Source organism: Anopheles moucheti, chromosome 3 (assembly GCF_943734755.1).
Source record: "Anopheles moucheti chromosome 3, idAnoMoucSN_F20_07, whole genome shotgun sequence".
In the NCBI taxonomy this organism is placed as follows: Eukaryota; Metazoa; Arthropoda; class Insecta; order Diptera; family Culicidae; genus Anopheles; species Anopheles moucheti.
Window position 1 is genome coordinate 71785979 of NC_069141.1, and position 21436 is coordinate 71807414.

The 21436-nt window shown below is 44.2% G+C and overlaps 5 protein-coding genes across 5 annotated transcripts; 4 read left to right on the forward strand and 1 right to left on the reverse strand.

Annotated features, from left to right (window-relative positions):
• Window positions 1-400: 400 nt before the first annotated feature.
• On the forward strand, window positions 401-8129 carry LOC128301113 (G-protein coupled receptor dmsr-1-like). The gene is made up of 3 exons (XM_053037439.1): window positions 401-1202; window positions 3014-3939; window positions 6740-8129. Exons 1-3 carry the CDS (start codon window positions 1051-1053, stop codon window positions 6949-6951), a joined length of 1290 nt encoding a protein of 429 aa, XP_052893399.1. The 5' UTR covers window positions 401-1050; the 3' UTR covers window positions 6952-8129.
• Window positions 8130-15056: 6927 nt separating this feature from the next.
• On the forward strand, window positions 15057-15878 carry LOC128305398 (mediator of RNA polymerase II transcription subunit 9). The gene is made up of 4 exons (XM_053042823.1): window positions 15057-15142; window positions 15211-15271; window positions 15573-15636; window positions 15714-15878. The coding sequence occupies exons 1-4, from the start codon at window positions 15100-15102 to the stop codon at window positions 15876-15878; spliced, it is 333 nt and encodes a 110-aa protein (XP_052898783.1). The 5' UTR covers window positions 15057-15099.
• Window positions 15879-15904: 26 nt separating this feature from the next.
• Window positions 15905-16156, forward strand: LOC128305399 (protein NCBP2AS2 homolog). Its single transcript, XM_053042824.1, has one exon. The coding sequence runs from the start codon at window positions 15905-15907 to the stop codon at window positions 16154-16156; it is 252 nt and encodes an 83-aa protein (XP_052898784.1).
• A 564-nt stretch (window positions 16157-16720) lies between these two features.
• On the reverse strand, window positions 16721-19628 carry LOC128305394 (GTP-binding protein 1). Its single transcript, XM_053042817.1, has 4 exons — window positions 18917-19628; window positions 18306-18829; window positions 17855-18238; window positions 16721-17789 (listed from the first exon to the last, which is right to left on the reverse strand). The coding sequence occupies exons 1-4, from the start codon at window positions 19170-19172 to the stop codon at window positions 16794-16796; spliced, it is 2160 nt and encodes a 719-aa protein (XP_052898777.1). The 5' UTR covers window positions 19173-19628; the 3' UTR covers window positions 16721-16793.
• On the forward strand, window positions 19530-21424 carry LOC128305397 (josephin-like protein). Its single transcript, XM_053042822.1, has 6 exons — window positions 19530-19552; window positions 20416-20480; window positions 20550-20628; window positions 20688-20780; window positions 20843-21023; window positions 21102-21424. The coding sequence occupies exons 1-6, from the start codon at window positions 19530-19532 to the stop codon at window positions 21225-21227; spliced, it is 567 nt and encodes a 188-aa protein (XP_052898782.1). The 3' UTR covers window positions 21228-21424.
• Window positions 21425-21436: the final 12 nt, after the last annotated feature.

Genomic DNA, 21436 nt, shown 5'->3' on the forward strand with positions numbered 1-21436 from the left:
TTTCGCACAGATCGCATTGTTTAATTTTACCATTTCCCGAACCATGCGTCCCGCGGTGGCGTGTATCTATTTAGATGCAATGAAATCCTGTTTACACCAACAGTCGACGACTATTTACACCGATTTGTACATCTTTTCTTCCCAGCACGCGCATAATATACGCGTTCCCGTTCTGTAACGAGTGCCAGTTAAAAGCATCGCTCACAAACAGGACCGGCTTCATTGGACGGATGTGCCACTTTCGTGCCCGCTTGCTTCGCTGAAGGAAATACCTTCCCAAAAGCCCCGTGTGCCGGGAAGGGGAAAATGTGTTCAAGCAAAGGTGGCTAAAGCTCGGCTTCAAATCGTACGAAAGCGAATCCTTCGCCTGCAAAACGTAGTGTAAAGTGATAAAAGCGAATTTGCGGAAGGACCTTCCGGAAGTTCATGGTAGATCCACCGCCCGCCCCTCTCGCATCTTGGCCTCTGCTATCAGACGAGTCGGCAGAAAGGTGCCGCTGTGTGTACGGGCAAGGTTGGAATCGAAAAGGAAATCCATCATGCGGCAGCATCCCGCCAGCGGTTGTGCCACGTACGTCTGCTCGGTCAAGCAAACACGAGCTCGATAATCCATGACCGGAACCAATATTGGAAGCGTGGCGGTGAAATCATGCGAACGATTTGAGTGGAACAGAAATTGAGGGAGAGCAAAAAAAAAAGCAAACATCTTCACTGCCCTTCGGACAACTTCTATGGCCGTGTATTTTCTACAGTCAAACTCCACACGCTGTCCCACAGCAGCCGTAAAGCGTGGAAACGAAAATTTTATACTGAAAAAAAAGAACCAAAACTCCAAGAAAAAATAAGGTATCGTTAGTGCCGCGTGGTGGTGGCGGACATCATTCAGTACCAACGAACGCAAAATGCTACCGTGAACGAAAGTGAAAGTACGCCTTGCTGCGTATATATGTGTGTGAGTGTGGAAAACAGCAGTAAGTCGCGTGTGTGTGTGTGTGTGTGTGTGAGTGTGTTTGTGTCTAACCCAAGCGTATTATTAATCACAGCACAACAATGAGCTCGACGGAATTGGGAGAATTTGTAATAAATGTCACCGATGGGCCGTCCGGTGTGGCTAGCGGCGATGAGGACGGTAGCAACATCTCGACCACGGCCACCATACACCTGCTGTACTGTGGCAAAGCACTGGATGATTTCCACACCAGGTAAGGCACTCGTGGCGGGCAGCATAAATCGGTCGCACGTTGCACGCTGGTACTGTTAAGGGACTGTTAAGGGCCACACACAAACACACCCGGAGACGAGATGACCGTCAGTTATTCCATTTATTTCTATTAGCTTGCTTCAATCTCGGCCTCAAGCTCGGCTTACCGCCCGATGATTTATTACTCCCGAAAGCGAAGCAGTCTATTGATCGGTCATATTAAAACGCTGATGGAGCTTTCAGTGATACTGCCGTAACGATTATTGTGCTCGTGGATATTACGCCTCGTGACATGGCCATGGATTTGCGTACCTGTGCCCATCATGGGCACAGATGTTTTCATTGCTATTTATCCGTGGGAAACACGGATGCCATATTTCATATATTGATGAGACACATTTTGACGTTCGATACGGGTGCTATCAGTGAAAGACCGGGCGTCTCCATGCGTAATGAAAGACCGGGCGTCTCCATGCGCAACGAACGACCAGGCGTCTCCATGTGATTATTTGAATTCTTTCCCATTGTTCATTATTTTTACATTCAATATTCGCGCGAATCGTATTGTTGTGGGATTATATATTTTATTACTGCGTAACGCAATATACATTTTTTTTACTATAAATACACGTTGTACACCTTAACCTTCCTTACAATAATCTTTATAATTAATAAGCATTAGAGAAGCACGTGCCAATGAAAAGCAAATAACAAACACTAATTTTAACTCAATAAAAACGACACCCAATTACAGTCGTTATTCAGTGTGAAAAATGCATCAACCAAAACTGCCAATGATCAGCTGTGCAGACGAAATCAATAACGCTGTACTTCAAACGCAAAAACGCGAACAAAGAAATACACGCGAAGAGGTATGGCAAATTTGTTGCCTTACCGCTTCACTGCACACGCCATTTGCTAACGACAAACACACAATTTGGGTGAATATTTGCTTCCACACCGGCGCGTACGCTTCTTTCATTAGGGGATCAATTTTTCTAGCAGCAAATTAGCCGGATGCACAGAGACGTTTTTCGTATTTCTCAAATAATTTTTTGCAATTGGCACGCGTTATGGTTTCGTTAGCGTGAAACCAATCATGTTGGCACGTCAAGCCAATTATATGACCAGTTTGCAATTAATAAACAGGTACTGCTATTGGGGGAGTTGTTTAAATCAACTAAACACCTACCAGAATGAAACTTCATGCAATGTTCCAAACATGTTGAAACTTTTCCATATTTTAAATTGAAACCTCTAATTTCTACATCAAAGCAATCTACGTGAGGATGAGATTAAACTCATTTTAGAACTGTTGGCTAGCTTACAAAGTTTTACACAGCGCACTACCTTGCTCTTGCCATTCATCAAGGACGAAACGATGACATGTTTACCAATTCCGACCGTTGCAAGTTAATGCTACAGCCACGGCTATGGAATCCATTTCGAATGCATCAACACGGCGAACTCTTCGGAAATGAAACTCAGTTAGTTTGCTGCAGTCAGGTGTCAGTGTAGCGTAAACATGTCAACATGGCAAGCTAAACATTCATTTCGCCTTCGGCGGATATGAACGTTTTCCTCTAAAAACACCTTTGTGGAAGACGCAAGAACTCAACCGTGAAACGTAAACACACATCCATTTCCCGTAACAATAAACATTTTATCGTACTGGAAAACTGGTTCTGCTTGAGGAACACCGTTGGGGAGGAGGGTTTTGCGAGACACTTTTAAAGATGAAGATACGCTAATAAATACAATGTGTGACCACTGTGCTAATCGCATCACCCGCTACGTTTATACTCGTTCCAGTTACGCCAAAGCGCACGGAATCGTCTGCCTGCTGGTGTGCATCTTCGGCAGTATCGCCAACACGCTCAACATCGTGGTGCTGACGCGGCGCGAGATGCGCTCACCGACGAACGCGATCCTGACCGGGCTGGCGATCGCCGACCTGCTGGTCATGCTCGACTACATGCCGTACGCCATCAACTCCATCCCGTACCTGCGGCTTTCGCGCGAGGAACGGCTCACGTACGGCTGGGCGTGGTACATCATGTTTCACTCCATCTTCGCTCAGATCTGTCACACGATCTCGATCTGGCTCACGGTGACGCTGGCCATCTGGCGCTACATTGCCGTCGCCTATCCGCAGCGGAACCGGCAGTGGTGCGACATGTCCAAAACGCTGGCCGCAATCTGCAGCTCGTACCTCGTGTGCCCGTTTCTGGCCGTGCCGATCTACCTCTCCTTCAGCATCCAGTCGAACGTGGAGCTGCTCGGGTGCGACGGTAACACCCTGTCGGTGGATGCGACCGGCAACGCAACGCAGGGTCGGAATGTGACGCTGTACCGGCTCGGTACGTCACAGCTGGTGCGCGACAATCCGGCGCTGCTGAACGTCAACTTCTGGATCTACAGCGTCGTGTTCAAGCTGATCCCCTGCATCGCCCTGACGATCCTCAGCCTGCGGTTGATCGGTGCGCTGCTGGAGGCGAAACAGCGCCGCAGCCAGCTGACCGGCACGGCCACCGGGCTGAAGCAGATCGTGGACGGTCGCGTGGTGGACGCGAAGGGTGGCAAGCAAACGGACAAGGAGAAGCAGACGGATCGGACCACGCGCATGCTGCTGGCGGTGTTGCTGCTGTTCCTCATCACCGAGTTCCCCCAGGGCATACTCGGCCTGCTGAGCGCGGTATTAAAAAAGGACTTTTTCTTCAACTGCTACCTCAAACTCGGTGAGTTTCTCTATCGTGACAGTAGCGCAAATGTTGACTCGCATTCTTCCCTCCTGCCCCCGGAGCAGCGAGTCCCCGGTCTCCCGATGAGCAAGTGAATAAAGAATTCATGTCCATTCGCTGTTGCGCACCCCGCGTGACCGGTGAATGCCGTCAAACAATATCTCAGATTGCGCCATGCCCGTCCGGGTTTCCACGAAGCGTCGAAAGTTTGTCACGCTAACGATATACGCACAAGACGTATCCGGGATCGGCACTGGCAACGAGTGCACCTTACGGCCAGTACGCGCCTGGGGACACTTTTACACGTCAATTGCAGAACGATGTGAAAAATGGCAGCCGGTATCGGACGCAACGGGGAAGGGAACGTCCAAACGACGTACTATTTGTCAGCAGACGACGACTCGAATGCGCCTCGGGACGCTGTCGGCATGAAAAGGGCTTTGAATGGTGTTTGACAACATGGTGCGCAAAGCAAATGGCCGAGACAGAGCAACCCAAACGACCTCGGCCATTTGTCAAGCGAGCGCTCCATTAGGCTGCAGCCGTTTATTAGGGAGTTATATCTAAACATGGACCATCCAAAAAACCCCCGACCCCCCCCTGTCTCCCCCCACTCTCTTTGGCCCCACTGGAGAAGCTTCCCAATTTGGAAGCACTTTACTGTATGATATGTTCTACCAGTTCTGGGGGGGAGGGGGGAAGCCTTTCATCTCTCCCTCCATCACGCCTTTTGTTTGTTACGACCGTGTTACACTCGTTTGCAAATCAACAAACGTTTTACGTTGATATATTGGGCAATTAGTTTTGCGTTACCGCACGACCACCATGCCACGACCCGCAGAGGCGCAACACAACCGATTGGAACTGATCATTGTCTTGCTTTTTTTTTTTTTTGACTTACGGCTGTTGCGCGCCTGCCAAGCAATTGGACTTTCATGTGCGAGTGAATGATTAGTGCAAGATTTATGCATAAATACAAGCGGGCGAGTACGGCGAACCGTGTGCGTGCGTGTATCATATTTGCGTAAACAAACGCAACGGAAACGGATCGCAGCGCATCGACGGATGTTTGAGGTTTGAAACCGTTTAACATTCCACACCGAATCCAACCGCTGCGGGCATTATAATGTCTGTCTTGTTTTTTTTTATTGCTCCCTCGTGGCTGCAGCAATTGAAACCCTGTGTGCTTGTTAAAGGTAGTTTAAAGGTAGCTAAAGGAAATATTTACCGAAATTTTACTTCCGTTTACACAATTTCGTGGTGAACGCGAGGTGATGATGGATGGAAAAAATTATATCGCAAGAAGTAGCAAAACCCCCATTCCCCATAGTTCGACGTTTGCTTCAACCTACACAGGCGAACATTCTTTGTCAGTTTTGGGGGGGGGATTAATCGTTGTTAGAGAATTGCTGCGTGGCGATGGATAGACCTTGAATGAAATGATAAAGTACCACCAAAACCCTTGTAAAACGATGCTTCGTGAAAGATTCACCTCAAATAAATCGATCCTACGCATCGGAAAACAAACTGCCCAGTATTAGTTTTAGTAAGCGATAGCGAATACAGTGCGTGACATAATTATAGAGACACCTGATTTTTTTGGATGTAAGTAGAAGAAGAATAAAGACAATTTTCGGGATTTTGTTTGAAGATAACTGCAAACGTAAGCCAAAACCATGGACGACTTTTGTTTATTTCGACGTTTTACGGTTAAAAATATTGGGTAACTGCTATAAGAAATGTGCACTTCTGATGGTAATTCGCCAATCAGCGGAAGTTGTAGAGATAACTTCGTTGAAGCCAAGGTAAAGTGATCATCTTTTTAAATTAAATAAAGATAAATAGAAAATTTTGATAAATCTTCTCTCATTTTACATACGATTGTTTGATTAGGTTAAAGAATAAAAAAATTATTTCGATTTAAGACTTTGAATAAAAAAATTTGGAGGCAAAATAGTTAACATAAAAGCTTGCGCCATAGTGCCATTTAAAGCATTTAAACAATATTTTATCAATCCTATCAAACAAATACGAAGTCTGAAGGAAAAAATCATGATTTACTACTTCATACTTAGATAAAGATGATCGCCATTTTTTTTTAAGTATTGTTTAGTGATTTTGCCCATATGAAATTAAGAGTCCTCGGAATTTTCGGACTGCAACTTTAGAACGAAGAAGTTAACGATAAAGGGGACATTTCAGACCACAAAAACCAACTGCTTTTTAGCTTTAGTTCAATATTCTCAATACATAAATTGGTTACATACTGAAGCACCATCCTCGCTTAGGCTTCAAGGACCATCACATACAAATTATGGCATTAATAATGGCAAGTTTTTTAATTTAATTGTAAACTATAAAACATGCTAAACATTGCAGAATAGAATATCATACTTAATGAACTGTTTGTTTGAATATTTAAACTCCTCTTCATACTAGTGATATCAAGTATAGGTAATAATGGCTTGTGTCATTAACGTTATGTTAAGCTCTTAACTTAACATTCTCGAAGATACTCTATCCCATTGTCTCTGGTGATCTCATTTATAACTTCTTATAAATTCCTCATTTTACCACATTTTTTTACGGTTCAGAAATACCCATCATCGTCAGTTAATTCCGCACAATCAAAAAAGCCTCAGGTGCACAAGCTGAAATGATAATTGGATCCACGGGATTGGGAACCCATTTGCAACGCTCATTAGCCTAAAAGCATTACCCTCCCACCCCCCATTTACCCCAAAATTACCGCGGGTGGCCGATAAGTGAGTAACAATTGTGCAAATCTCCGTTCCAGGTGATGTGATGGACGTACTGGCGTTGGTCAACTCGGCGATTAACTTCATCCTCTACTGCTCGATGAGCCGCCAGTTCCGCAGCACCTTCAACGATCTGTTCCGGCCGCGCATCCTCGACCGGTGGATGGCCGTGCCGCAGGAGGGCGAGGACGAGCAGGGGGGCCGTGGTCACCATCAGGACGCGGCGACGACGCAGATTACGCAGATATAGCGCACGCCGGGACGTCCTAACAGTCATTGCCACGGTTGCTTCGGGCAGTTTGCGACCGCACTGGCGGGTGTTCTAATTAGCAACCGGCAAACATCGAGCCGCGACGACTGTGCGATGCTCTAGCGACGTCCCAACTACAGCTTGCAGTACCCGTTTACCGGTTGGCCGTTCTGGTCGACCTACTAAGCTAACGCACTTTTCCCCGGGGTTTGGTGCGGCGGGAACTTTTGCTCGGCTTGCCCGGTGTCTAATTACTTAACCGGGCGGCGAGCAGTCCCGTGGCGCCCCCGGGGATCACTTTCACTACTACTCAGACAAACACACACACACTACCGTTTGGCGATTAGCCCTACCATTACTATTAGCAGATAATGGACACTACACACACACACACAAGCGCACACTCTGGGCACAAAATGAAATCGAACCATCGAAATGGAATGGATTTTATAATAAACCGAACAGTAAAGACTAAAAACCTCTGTTTCGCTTTCGTTACTACCGCTTTGACGCGCGCTCGCAGTATTGAATATTTAAACCCAACACCTGCGTTACTGCTGCGTTACACCAGCGTTACGCACACAAGGCAAACTAAACTAAATATATATAGCGCAACTTTGTAAATGTAAGGATGGAGGTTTTAGTGGTAGCATTAAACATTAAACATTAAACAAAACCAGAGAGACAACAAAAGTGATCGGGATAGAGTCGGATTCGCAGAATTAAAAACAAAAACGCTCCAAGGGTCAGGCTTATTACAAAAAGGGCTTTGCTGTGTTTAGGTGCAGAGCGCTGTCGTTCGATGTTCACGTGCATAATGGAGCGACCGCACGAGCAGTGATACATGTCATTCGTTAAATTCTAAATAAGCAAATGTTGTACAAAACAAAACAAAAAGCACCCACACACACACAGTTTTGTCTGCTAAAAAGCAGCTTTTGGCTGGTGGAAATTGCGTTTCATCGTATTCGTGTATCGACTACAAGCAAACTATCGAACGGCAAACAAAGCACTTCGGTTTGAGGTGCGCATAAGTGGTTTAGCGATTTAGCAGATAACAAAAAAAAGCTATTGTTAAGTAGAGTTGAGCTATGTGTAATATATTTTTTATGTTTACGTACATTTGTCAAGAGATTTAACCTAACCGTTGCGTTATTAAATAAAGGCCTTTGAAACTATGATGTGAACTTTTTCATTTCGATTTCCCGTTCCAAGCAGTGGGGGAGGCGGTGGGGTGCTGCAATTCCATTCGCCGGGACCAGTATTTTATTAATTTTGCACCGAAGCCGGCATCATTAGCGGCGTGGAATAAACTATTCGTCGAGAACGTCAACGAGCTCAACTTTGGCCAAGATAATCGTATTTTCCCAGTGGTGGCGAAGCAATAAAATAATATCACACACCGTTTTTTTTCTCTCTCTGTTTCTCTCTTCTTTTGTCCCGTAAACTACTATCTCAACAACACTTCGGAAGCGCATCCATAAAATATAGCAATTCAATATTCACCATCGTATGCCATCGGATAAATTCGCTCGATGTACGGGCGGTGGTGATGGGTGGCGAAAACTTTCGGAACCCATTCCGTGGCAAAATAAAAGTTGCCGTAAACGGCCAGTAAAACACTCGACAAGCATGCCTAGCGCCCAGCGAGGTCAAGTATTGTTTGTCTCTGTGCCGGGTTTCGCCGTCAGCGGATAAAACTTTATCATTGTGCGCAATTGATCCCGATCGGTTCGTTTTATAACTCCGCCGCTTCGATATCTGGCTGGCACCTGATCTGTCGGTTTCGAGTGGCAGTTTGTTTTATTGTTCAACTTTTCGGCTTTAGAATGCAAAGGAGTACAATGCCAATAAAACCGACCGGTCGGTAATGGTGAAACGATATGAGTGTCACCATTAATTTTATTGACTAGTATACCACAAGTATATACTAAATCGATAAAAGATCTTCAATAAGACAGGATATTGGGGTTTTCGCGATCGTCTCGAATATTTTCGTATCCGAACGAAGATAATCAGTGTTGTAATGAGAATTTAATTAACTCGCTATTACTGTTCACATATTTGACAAACTCAATCTCAAACCAGCGTCATCCTGTGATTGACAGTAGCTCGCGAGATGATTGAATTGTGCATTGACCTCATTATTATGCGTCGTATTAGACTCGTCAGACTTCGTTGGACAGGTCATGCCATTGGAACAGTGGAGGATCAATCCCCTTGGAGGTCCAGGGCGGAATTTTTAAAGGGGCCTATAAATTTGCTACGGCATTAACGGTGTTAGGAAGGTGTACTTCAAACATGATTTAACAACACCAGCAAAGTCTCGGAAAGAAAGCTCCCTGCAGTGTGGACTAAATTTACCCATCACTATTGCATTGCATACTATCTAATCCGTGAGAGCGATCGCTAGTGTAAGCAGGAAAGCATCCACGGAAGAGGTAGCACCTTGTACAGCAATTTTGGTAGAAAACCGTCGAAAGGTATGCAATGTTTATACACTAACTTTCCCGTTGGTCGTGAAAAATTTCTTCGAAAACTACCAGTTTCCGAATGTATAGTACCAGGAGAGCATCCACGGAAGAGGTAGCTCCTGGTACTGCGCCGAAAGGTATGCAATGTTTAAACACTAACTTTGCAACCAACTTGCAATGCAATGCGCCGCAAGGTATGCAATGTTTATACACTAACTTTGCAACCAACTTGCAATGCAAGTTTCCAAATGCAACTCGCCAAAAATGACCAGTTTGTCAAGCTCTGATACCAGGAGAGCATCAAACGCAGAAGGATGCTTTTATGTAGCAAAGGTTTTATATAAACATAGCTTTGAATAACAAAAACCAGATACAGCAAAATATTTTATAGTTTTTATTTTTTGGAATCGCATTTCGAAAGTAAATTCGAACTTATTAAACACCCTGTACCTTTGGGCAAACAATTCACTTAATTCTAAGACTTTCCCTATCTTTGCCCAGATTAAATTAATAAACATAAATATACAAGCAAACAAACCAACATATTTCCGCGAAAATTAATTGTGTTTTTTTTTTGGGGGGGGAGCAAGAAATTCGTGCCAGACTTGCGGCAAATTTCTGATTCTCGGCAAATGTTTACACTTGTTTACGTTACGAATTAGCTTAAAGAGAATTTCGAACGTTATTTTTTTTTCTTTCTTCCTTTGCTCCTTTGCAATGAGATTAGGATACTTTCTCAACACGTGGAACACGTAGCTTTCTCTGAATGTCCCGCACAAACATCGCACGGCAAATGCCTGATGATGCCTGCTACGCAGAGACGTTTCACGAACGGCGCAATTATCACGTTGCGTTACACAAGAAAACCGAGCAATCATGTGATTACAGTTCGGCTTAATATGGCATAATTTGACAAGATGCCTACACGCGTCACACTGTCAGCGGCGTAAGGATAATGAGATTCGAGAATCGAAGCATAACAACACACACACAGATAAAAAAAATACCAGACGCGCTCTACGCCAATGTACATTATTTCCTTTGCGTAATAAACACATTGTTTGGTAATGTGGACCCATTCCGTTCCCATCGCTATGAGGTGTACTTACACTCCTTACACTGCCACTGTCAAATTCCTGCCTTCCTGCTTTACCTTGCTGACGACACCCAGTCGATCAGCGACATTATTTACATTTATATTGCTTTGTCCCGTACGGCTGGCAAAGCTTATCCCGTGCTGCAATTCTGAGTATTCCCTTCATCTAGCAGGCTGCGAAACGTCATCCTCTGTTACCCGACGCATAAATAAAGACCAACGTCACTGGCAACGATTTGGTCCCGATCCCTAACACGAGGGGGATCCTTCCCCGAGTTCCAAGCAATTAAATTTACATTCATAAGGAAATCACATGAAACGGTCCTCTACGGCCACGGTCACATTAACATACTTGATCTGCGCACAGTTTCCGTTGACCAATGCTTGCTGCTTTAAAGCGGCCCAATAGTTGGAACGTAAATGCAAAATTCAATTCAATCCCGCCTTCAGCCTATCCAATTAACCTTACTTTTATGCACGGTCCCGACTCGTTAGGTGGCCGTAATTATCGTCAGACTGTTTGGACCGTTAGGCTTTCTGCCCAAACTCCCATGTCCCATGTGCAAGATGAACTTGGTTTCATGGGCTTTACCGCCCCCATCTTAGTTGCAAAAAAAAACGGAACTACATAAGCTCTCGGGTCTCGGGCAATCGCAAAACAACAACAGCGACAAAAAGAAACCTTAAGAAAGAAACAATTTCCATTACGAGTCCCGTGTGGGCCGTGGTGGCCTCACCTTACCACAAATTGATCAAACGATTGGATCCGCCATTTTTTGCTGTCAGTAAATTGTCATCGACCCATTTCCGAATAAATTGTTTACAATTGAAGTTAGGCGGCGCATTGAAAGACGAGTGGATTTAACCTTTCTGGCGCCTCTTGAATTCGTCCCTTCGGTGGTGGGGAAACAGTAAAGAATGGCCCCAAACAGCATCCCAAGATACATTTCAAAACAAGTTTTCTGTTAATCAAACTTTTTAAAGGCACCAGTGGCGGCCCACAGGCCTAAATGATCTGCTGAACTTCCGAAAGCTCCCATATCGTGTCCATCAGTTCGGGGCTGGGCAGTTGGGCATAAATCTTTTTTCGGCAGGAAATAAAGAAAGAACAGTAATGACGACGTGCGGCGAACGCATTGATGCTTCTCGATGAAACGCCCCCAGAAACGACCCCCACAAAGCGTGCCCAAACGCTCGAATGTTAAGCACACTTAGAACGATGACACATATTAGTGAGCAAAGTTGTTCATCATGTCAGCGCCGGGTTCGGGCGTCACACCGGACATTCGCTTCGTCTCGAGCCTCGTCCTGTGGTCCTGCTGGTGGTTCACCATTCGCACTCAGCGTCTATTGTTGTGCTGCACGTTTCTGCCGCGCTGGAGCTTGAATTCGCATCTTTGCCCAACAGTCACGCATCGACACATACTCAATGTACGACCGCACTCGAAGCGTATCGTTTAATTAGTATTATTTCCATTCAATTTACCCTCAACGCTCTTACGGCAGCACTTGTACCGTTTCGGTGTTCTTGTACGCTGTATTGAATAAATGTAGCTCGGCTGAATGTTTTCCTTTTCTGACGATACAAGATGGGCGGTCAAATTGAACCTAAATCAAGACCTTGTAAAGCTGTGTAACGTCTCAAACAGTTTGCGATTTTCAGTTGAAAACTAAAAAAACGAAATGGCGGAATTTATTCAATTCAAATTTATTTCATTTAATAACTATTTTTAGATTTCAACTGCAACGTTCCTTCGATAACGTAATGTAAGCTTTAATTCCAAACAAAGTACATTACACTTACAGACGTAACTAAACCCGGCCACGGTTACTTCTTAGATTTTCAAATAAAAGAATCATTATTTTTCATTACATATCCCATTGGCAAATTGTCTCCCTTCTTTATAAAACCTTCCAAGAATTTGCTTATAAATGTCTGTAACAAATTTCTCGAATTTGCATCCACTTACTGTCCGTTCGTTCCGTTTCGAATGGAATGGTATCACAGTCAAGATTTAGCTCTTTGATGTTCAGAACGACGGTGAGTGCAGGTACAAGCGAATTATTTTGCTTGCTGAATTAAGCGCCCATTAAAGCTTTATAACTCAAGCAACGTTGAAGGCAATATCGAAACCAATACTTTCGACGATAGAACCAACATTCACCGCAGAGTATCTATAAGTCTATTAGATACTTTACCTGTGTTTTGACCTGTGTGTTGACAAATTAACAATTATTTTACTTTAATTAGTGATAGCCAAATAGCCAGGATTCATAAATTTGGCATTACACAGACCGCAAATCGCCATTGCGCACCGCAATTGCAAGCCGGTAATGATGTTATAACCGACACAATCTGTCAGTGTACTACGACATAGCTAGCATTGAATATATATGAATAAAATCATATTGCAATCATTAGAACTCTCTTTTCCGTTTGATATTACAACTACCATTTCTGTCTGTCTGGAATACTATTTCTGTCTTTCTTGATTATTACTTATTCGAAGTTGGATTGTAGGTCCAGCTTATGTCCACCCATCGCAAACTGTCCAAACACTTCATCATATCCCCTTGTAGAATACTGTTCAAACTACATTGTTGTAATCTCGGTAACATTTGCATCGTTGTTAGACTGAAATTGTTCTACAATTTCCAATTCTAAATCCATACGGTTGAAGATCATGACCGCGAAATCGTTGATCTAAATTAAAAAAGAACATTTAAAAAGATACTCGAAGAAATCATGTATGCATTAATATAAAAACGATGTATTCAGCGAAAAAGCTATCATAGTAGTCTTGCTAAAACATTGTTGACGATATCGTGCGTGCTGAAAGCGGTCTCGTTTTTTTGCATTGAAAACTCAGTTTGTTTGAGAAAAATTAGTGAGAGCTTTGTGGTGTTGTAAACCTATAATTTGCTACTGACTATCAAATTGTGCCTGAGGAGCATATAGTGTGTTTCATACTGATGTAAATGTGCAAGTGTAAATGTGACGAAATGATCGCAAGTGTCTTCACAATGACCGAAGAGATCGGCCCAGAAATTCTTGGATTTCTTGACGCACGGACAACCGATCTAAACTTGAAACATCAAACTTAATACGCGAAAATCAAGCTAACGATCGAAATTCACATTAATATGTGCAGGGCCACGAGAGTTGATAAAATGCTGACAAATTTGTCCAATGACCAAATCGGCTGGTCAACTGTGAAAACCACTATACCGTAGCCGCGCACACAATTGTTTTCAGATTTTCGATACCAGGAGAGCATGTTTTTCAAGAGGTAACGCCTGGTACCAGCCGAGCAAGTACAAATCACGCGCTTCCCGGTAGTTGCAATCCCAAGTTGTTGCATGTAAGATGTTGCATGCCAGATGTTGCGCAACATATGTTGCGTGACATATGTTGCATGCCAGATGCTGTGCAACATATGTTGCGCAACATGTGTTGTGCAACATCTGTTGTGCAACATCATGGTACTCAGCTGGTACCAGGTGTTACCTCTTGAAAAACATGCTCTGCTGGTATCGGAGATCTGAAAACAGCTGGTTTGTATGGAAAGTTGGTGTTTAAACATTGCATACCTTTAGGCGGCCAAAATTACCAAGTGCTACCTCTTCCGTGGATGCTCTCCTGGTACTATACATTCGAAAACTGGTAGTTTTCGAAGAAATTTTTCACGACCAACGGGAAAGTTAGTGTTTAAAAATTGCATACCTTTCGTCGGTTTTCTACAAAAATTGCTGTACAAGGTGCTACCTGTTCAGTGGATGCTTTCCTGGTATCGGGAACCTGAAAACAGCTGGTTTTGTATGGAATTTCGTACCAACCGATGGAAAGTTTGAGCGAGATGAAAGATGCTTTCCGTTTCATCCATCTTCCTTACACTAGCGGATCGTTCTAACGGGTTTGATAGTATGCAATGCAATAGTGATGGGCAAATTTATCCCAAGCTGCAGATGTACATTTATCCCAAGCTGCAGTAGTTACCGGATAAAATTTCCATCCAATCGAAGTGTGCGATCACGGGTGATAAACATGCTGAAGGTTTAAAAATTAGTATAATGGGTAAAAGATTTTTGTAGTCCCTGGACCCTGAACATGTTTGTTGCACCATGGGCTCAAATAGGTCATGGATGGGAAAGAATATAAATTGTTAGGAGTTTGTTTAAAGTTTTATTTCCGTTGCTCTACTAGTGAAATGCAGTGCTGTTAATAAAAATTATGATAAATTTTGGAATTATGTTTTTCAAATATTATATTTAAAGCTCTGAACTGACAGAAAGATTAATCAAAGATTAATACTATTTTAAATATTAATCGTGTCGAGACGTACGGTAACATTCTGTCTCTCTTTCTCTCTCTCTCTCTCTCTCTCTCTCTCTCTCTCTCTCTCTCTCTCTCTTTCTTTCTCTCTCTGTCTCTCTCTTCCACTTATTTACATTTGAACTATGGGCGTATAAATGGCCACCATGAACAGTGGAATTTCCTTTCGCCGTCCAAAATATTTAACTCCCATTTTCACGCCTGTCAGCACAAAAAGTCAAAACAATCAGCAGCCAAACAAAACCATGGATGCCGTCGAAACAAAGCCGCAAATCACCAACATTCCAGGTCAGTACCATCATTGCAATAGGGAAACGCAGAAATTTCATCAACTGTACGCTTTTGCTCACTTGCAGAAACCAAAATCCAGCCAGTGGAAATCGAGATACTGCCCGTTGTGTACGACATAATCCGAAGGTAATGCATGCAGGTCTACAGTACCTAAACAATTTCTGCACTTCTTCCAAGCGACTAACCCTGCGACGTTGATTCTTTGCGAGCCACCAAGCTCGTTCTTCAGCATTGATACTATGATTGGGCACATTGCGCAAAATATTTTGCCCACGTTCCAACCATTCTACTTCGCCTCGTCTCGCACTTGCTTGACCGGACACTTACTTACGAAAACATAAACAATTATATAAAGAAAAGTGAAATTTCGCCATTCTTATCAGTGCTTTGTTTGCAATGTTTCACCCTCGTCGTTTTGTTTCTACAGTGTCGAAAAGGACCCGATAGATAACACCGCTAAACAAAAGGAGAGTGCCGAGTGCAGTCAGAAGGTATGTGTGGATAGATAATCCTTCTGCGGTACATACTAAGAGCGAATCTTACGGTTGTCCTTTATTCTTGTTGCCAGGTGCTTGAACTTCAGCGGACACTAGAGGCGGCACGATCAACCATACGGAAGCTGCACGGTATCGAGTACAGCAAGGAGGAACAATTACGAAGGCTCGAAAGCCTTCGAAAGCAGCTAGCACTAAAGCAGCAACTCATCAAAAAGTATAAAAACGTCCAGTTCTAGCATTGCTCCCTGCACACGAAAATAGAATGGTGCTGCAAATCATCCTTCGCTATCTGGCCAACAACGAACAGCTCATCCAACGCTTGGCCGACTCGTACCCGCTACGCAGAGCCGCCCAGATGGTGCTGAGCGCTTACTATCGCACCCGGTCGGTTGCTGAACAGCAGAAACTAGTCGGCATGACACCGGAGCGGCTGCAACAAGCGCTTCGGAGCTTCAAGTCGAACGTGCAGAAAGAGATCGAAAATGCCAAGAATGATTTGAGCAAGAAGAAGTGACATGGCTTTGCCGGAAATTTGCTTAACAAACAGAGTAGAAAAGTCGTCTAAACTGTGCCCGTGCTTCAATGTAATTAAAATTTATTTGTATGCTTGAAAATTTATCGTGTCGTGTGTGTTGTGAATTTAAAAATTTACGAAAATGATTCGTTAGTTGTTGTAACTTGGTAACACGATACATTTTTCACCCTACTTCCACAATGGTGTCATCAGATCTCGCTTCCATTCGTCTGAGAGTTCAGCAATTCGAACGATGTATGTAGTTGAAAGTCTCATCTGCCATCGCTCTACCACACGAAATGTTCAACACCGCAACAATAACACAAATTGATGCTTAAATGTAATGAAAAATGTCAAAGAAGGAAGTAAAAAAAAGAATATTCGTGCTAGCAGGGAGGCGCATGTAACGCTTCTATTGCATACTACGTAGTTGAGTAGCAAAATCTGCCGGATTATGGCCATCGCGTCCAAAAAGAAATGCGCGATGTCAAACACAGGTGGTACAAGAGAGAACTTTACACTCTTATTAAGTTGGTTTGTAACCGAACGTAGAATCCTCATCTCAACGAGGAGTTCGACAAAAATAATGTTGCACTCTGGATGCGCAATACAACAACAAATAAAATCTCTTATCCTTTTAGTTGGAAGCAATCGATAGCTTACTCATGTCAACGGCGACCGAAGCACCGGAAGTCGATGACCCGGTGGAAGCGTTCGAAGTCACCGGCGATTGTGATGCCGCAGTGCTACCGGACGGTAACAGTTTCCCACTGCTGCCCCCGAGTGCTAAACTTGTCCCAGCAGTTGTACCAGCGCCCGCAGCTGCCATACCACCAATATTCAGGCGCTTTTTGTTACCACCTCCCGATGGTCGGTGGTTTCTCTTGTCCGTGCCAATGTCCAGCACCGGTGTTGAATCGTGTGTCGGCGAACTGTTCGCCGTGCCATTGTCCATGCCAGCCCCAGCCCCATCGACCGTTGCACTGGAACCCTTCGAAAGGGGCATATTTACAGAAGCAGAACCCGAACCGCTCTGCATCACCACTCCCGTTGCTGTCAGCCCTCGGTTTGATTGCATTTTGTTCGGCTTCGAGCGCTGCTGGATGCTGCCCGGTGTATACAGCGGTTGAATCACGTTTCCCACCGCTTTCGTGCGACCCTCGCGGAACACCATCCGCTGGCCCGGCTTCATGTACTCCGGGTTTTTGATAAACCGGAACCGTACCACCGCCTTATCGCCGGTGCGAAGGCATTCCTTGGACATTTGCAGTATTTGTGCCGTTTGCCTAATGCTGCCGCAGTGCACCATTGCCGACCAACGGCCGTACTTGCTCGAAATTGTCGTCGGATGATGCAGTACCAATATCTCACAGTCAAACTCCCAGCAGGCTTGGGGGTTTAATACCGGGCTTACCATTACCATGCCTTTGCGGATTTGCGAGCGCTTGATTTTCTTCAGCGCAAAGCTTGCGGTCTGGCCACTGCGCACCTCGCGCACCACCATCCGCTTTCGGTGGATGCTTTTGATCGCGATCGGTTGAAAGTCACCCAAAGGATCTGGTCCAAGTAGGAGTGTATCGTTTAACCGCACGATACCTTGCAAAGTGATCCCGGACACTACGGTTCCAACTCCCTGCAAGTGGAAGAATACAGAAAGAGGCATTAGTCCATGCTCCAGGAATGCTAAGCGACACGTACCGGTACGGCGTACGTATCGTCGATTTGGAACTCGGTCGGCAGCTCATCATTTCCCGTGGTACGGACATTCAGCAGGTTAAGAAACATCTTCAACAAATCCAAATTTTCACCCGTTACATTCGACACCTGAAATATGGGACATAACCGTTCCGAGACGAAGTTTGTAGCGCTCAGCACGACATCATCGCTGGTTTTCACCATCACCGGAACCTTTCGGCAGCCTTGGGATTTCAGAATTTTGTACAGCAGCTTCAAATTCTCCTGCAGAATATTCGGTGGACACATGTCAATCTTGGTGACGACCACAAACACCGGCACAGATAACGCCAAGGCAAGTCCAAGATGTTCTTTCGTCATACCCACGATACCAGAATTTGCTCCAATCTACAACAGTGATAGCATAGTAACAGTAATTGAGAGCTCACAACGAGACCCTGGCGCCTAGACATACCATCAACATTCCGAAATCCGGTGCGTGGCCTGTCATTCCGAACACGGTTGTCTTCAGGTATCGCTCATGTCCGGCCAAATCGATGAAAGTGATAACTTTGGCTGACTTTTCGCATATCTTCACCCAATCTAGCGTGCCATGATCCGGCTTATTGACGACTTGGCCTACACTGTCAAACCCAAGTATGTCGTTCCCAACAGAACTGGTGCGACCACTTTCAATTTCGTGCTTATGGCGAAACAGGCGTTGTCGCGCAAATCCACGTCCATTGTCCAGTTCTCCGTGTGTCAACACGCCGAGCAGGGTGGATTTGCCCGCATCGACGTTTCCAACGACCGCTACCCGTACTTCGGTGAAATCGTCATCCTCTACCTTCCGCCGGATCAGATACTGACCAGTGATACCTTTCTCTGCCTTGCGGGTGCGCAACTCAACACATTCCGCAGCCAGCATTGCTGCCAACGATTGTAGCGTTGCCAGGGAAGCGGCATACTCATCCTGCTCTAGCCCATTCTCACTGCCATCTAGGTTTGATATTCATTAATCATCACTGAAAACGTGTCGTTCATGTGTACGGTGAGTGTGGGCGTTTGTGCGTGTGTGCTACTTACCTTCTCCAATCCCAATTTCATAAACCGTCTCACCGCGGCTTGCAGATATACGTTCTTCTAATCGTTTCATCAACAGATCGAACTGTTCCTCGGTCGGTCCGACAAGCACTGTCTTCTCACGGATGCTTGAATAGTCGACAAATTTCCTCTCGCCAACGGAACCATTAGCTGATGCAAACCCATCGGGAAGTTTGCTCACACCAGCAATCGAGCTTTGCGCTGCTACATTCGCTTGCTTTGTTGTGCTGGGTTTCATTGTTAGTTTTGTGTTTTCGTAATCGTTTTGCGCGCGTCAAAAATGTTCATAACTATGCAATTGCACATTTACCCATTCCTCCCGCACAGCAATAGCGATTTTACTTATCTAATAAGCTTCGCAGTGTGGTAAGTATCTCAGGCAAGATACAGCACGATTTATCTTCACAATTTCCGATAATTTAAACAAAAGGTGGGATGGCAGATAATTTATCCGCCCGACGGGGATAAACACTGGGTCTTCTTTTTCCAACTTCGATGTGGCAAAAACCGATTGTGGATTCGGGCGAAAGGGAAACGATCAACCAAGCTGCTGTTTTGTTTTGCTTTCAGTGTCGTCACATATCCAATTCTATAAATGGAGCTGGCGTTGAATTCGGGGTACCAAGTTGTAAACTATTACTATCGCACTAAACCGACGACTTTTTGCCGAAAATGATGGCTGGCGATTTTTACCCTTTGTGGCCACTTTCTTTCTTCAGAACCTGTTGAAAAAGTGGAATTTGGCAATGTTTGCAATCGTCGTCGATTCCAAAAAATTGATGATGACAACGCACTGTGGTTGACCACGCGATCATGTGTAGCTGTCATTCATACGTGTTTTGCATGACCATTCATTAGACATTTGAAATGACTGTTATTTGAAGCAATGCTCACAAGAAATGATAATTGCTTGTTGCACTCTCCTTCTCTTCGCCACCAGCTCACAAATTCCGCTAATAATAGTTTGTAGCTCCAAATTGTCGCACTAATCCTCAATCCATTTGTTAAAGTTGCTCCCGATTTAGACCATAGGTATGTTACATGCATTGCAGCTATTTCTCTTATGTTTAATTTTCGTGTTCTAATTCGTATTTATCGAATCATATTCAAACAACGATGGTGATTCCAAACCTCCTATCGCAGAAATTAGAACTATTCTGAATTTAATATCAAACTCCTAAACCGAAAGAACTGGAATATCTCAACGTACGGTACGACATTCCATTTGAACATTTGTTATTTTACATACTATGACTCCCTTTTATTTGTTTTAAATCGGGAAAAAGAAAATCATCCAAAAAAATACGAAATCGTTTTTGTTTCCAACTGACTCATAGTGCAATGTGTCTTCGTGTTGGTGCATCGATTTATTTGACAGATGATTGTGTTGTCAACAATGCTATCCTTAAAACAAAACACGCAACGTTCTTAAAAACCCGTATTCTTACGTTTCGCATTTGGATTATATTTCCTACCTGCAGCATGTACCACGAGAAGCAGCAGCGAGAATTGTGCGCCCTGCATGCACTGAACAACTTATTTCAAGGTACGGAGGGTGTGTTAAGGGAGTTCCTTTCGATGTTTTGTACACCACTGTTTTTCCCATGCTTTACAGACAAATCGTCCTTCAGCAAATCACAACTGGATCAAATTTGCCAGAATCTATCTCCAAATGAGTATATCAATCCTCACAGGTATGTTAGCTGATACATGAATGGCAGAGTTCGATTAGTTACGCTTATATATTCTGCAGGTCCATCCTTGGGCTTGGAAACTACGATGTGAATGTTATCATTGCTGCTTTGCAAATGAAAGAGTGTGAAGCTATCTGGTTCGATAAGCGAAAGTAAGTGCGTGCGTTGTGATGTTGATGTAACACCATCCTAAATTGCCGCTACTTCTCCACAGAGATCCATCACGCATCGATACATCGAAAATAGTTGGCTTTATATTGAACGTTCCGAGTAATTACAAGGTGGGGTTTGTAAAGCTACCGATTCAGCGCAGGCATTGGATTGCCATACGGCAAATCAACAAAGAATATTGGAACCTGGACTCCAAACTAGACGTCCCTCAATGTTTAGGAGATGTGGGTATTTTGGCTAATCAGAAAAGCTTTGGCTTACATACTTATTTTAATTCCCTGCTGTATGATCGTATGTTTCAGGAATCAAGCATGCTACAGTACCTACGAGAGCAACTTCAAAGCAATGATAAAGAGTTATTTGTGGTGTGCACAGGCGAGGTGGATAAATCACAACAATGGCTCCTGCCAGATAATGAACAACGGTGAAGGAAATACGGGAAATAGAATTAAATATCGTTAACACATTCGTTTGTTCAATCCATCCGATGGTATTCAAACGAGTCTTGGGGGATATAAATATCCTCGCTACACCTTGGGTAAGTGAGGCCCGGATAATCGAGTAAAATTAACGCTCTGGGGAGATCTGCTGCGAATCGACGTTCAAAAAATACTTTTCTGTTGATTGTTATTCGTCT

What these genes read in the sequence shown, in the direction of transcription:
- LOC128301113 (XM_053037439.1), top strand. Translation starts at nt 1,051, where the DNA reads ATGAGCTCGACGGAATTGGGAGAATTTGTAATAAATGTCACCGATGGG. An exon ending in CTGGATGATTTCCACACCAG is followed by an intron (nt 1,203 to 3,013) that starts GTAAGGCACTCG and finishes TACTCGTTCCAG; the next exon opens with TTACGCCAAAGCGCACGGAA. An exon ending in CAACTGCTACCTCAAACTCG is followed by an intron (nt 3,940 to 6,739) that starts GTGAGTTTCTCT and finishes TCTCCGTTCCAG; the next exon opens with GTGATGTGATGGACGTACTG.
- LOC128305398 (XM_053042823.1), top strand. Translation starts at nt 15,100, where the DNA reads ATGGATGCCGTCGAAACAAAGCCGCAAATCACCAACATTCCAG. An exon ending in GCAAATCACCAACATTCCAG is followed by an intron (nt 15,143 to 15,210) that starts GTCAGTACCATC and finishes GCTCACTTGCAG; the next exon opens with AAACCAAAATCCAGCCAGTG. An exon ending in GTGTACGACATAATCCGAAG is followed by an intron (nt 15,272 to 15,572) that starts GTAATGCATGCA and finishes TTGTTTCTACAG; the next exon opens with TGTCGAAAAGGACCCGATAG.
- LOC128305399 (XM_053042824.1), top strand. Translation starts at nt 15,905, where the DNA reads ATGGTGCTGCAAATCATCCTTCGCTATCTGGCCAACAACGAACAGCTC.
- LOC128305394 (XM_053042817.1), bottom strand. Translation starts at nt 19,172, where the DNA reads ATGAAACCCAGCACAACAAAGCAAGCGAATGTAGCAGCGCAAAGCTCG. An exon ending in TGAAATTGGGATTGGAGAAG is followed by an intron (nt 18,830 to 18,916) that starts GTAAGTAGCACA and finishes TATCAAACCTAG; the next exon opens with ATGGCAGTGAGAATGGGCTA. An exon ending in CGGATTTCGGAATGTTGATG is followed by an intron (nt 18,239 to 18,305) that starts GTATGTCTAGGC and finishes TCACTGTTGTAG; the next exon opens with ATTGGAGCAAATTCTGGTAT.
- LOC128305397 (XM_053042822.1), top strand. Translation starts at nt 19,530, where the DNA reads ATGGAGCTGGCGTTGAATTCGGG. An exon ending in ATCTGGTTCGATAAGCGAAA is followed by an intron (nt 20,781 to 20,842) that starts GTAAGTGCGTGC and finishes ACTTCTCCACAG; the next exon opens with AGATCCATCACGCATCGATA. An exon ending in TCCCTCAATGTTTAGGAGAT is followed by an intron (nt 21,024 to 21,101) that starts GTGGGTATTTTG and finishes CGTATGTTTCAG; the next exon opens with GAATCAAGCATGCTACAGTA.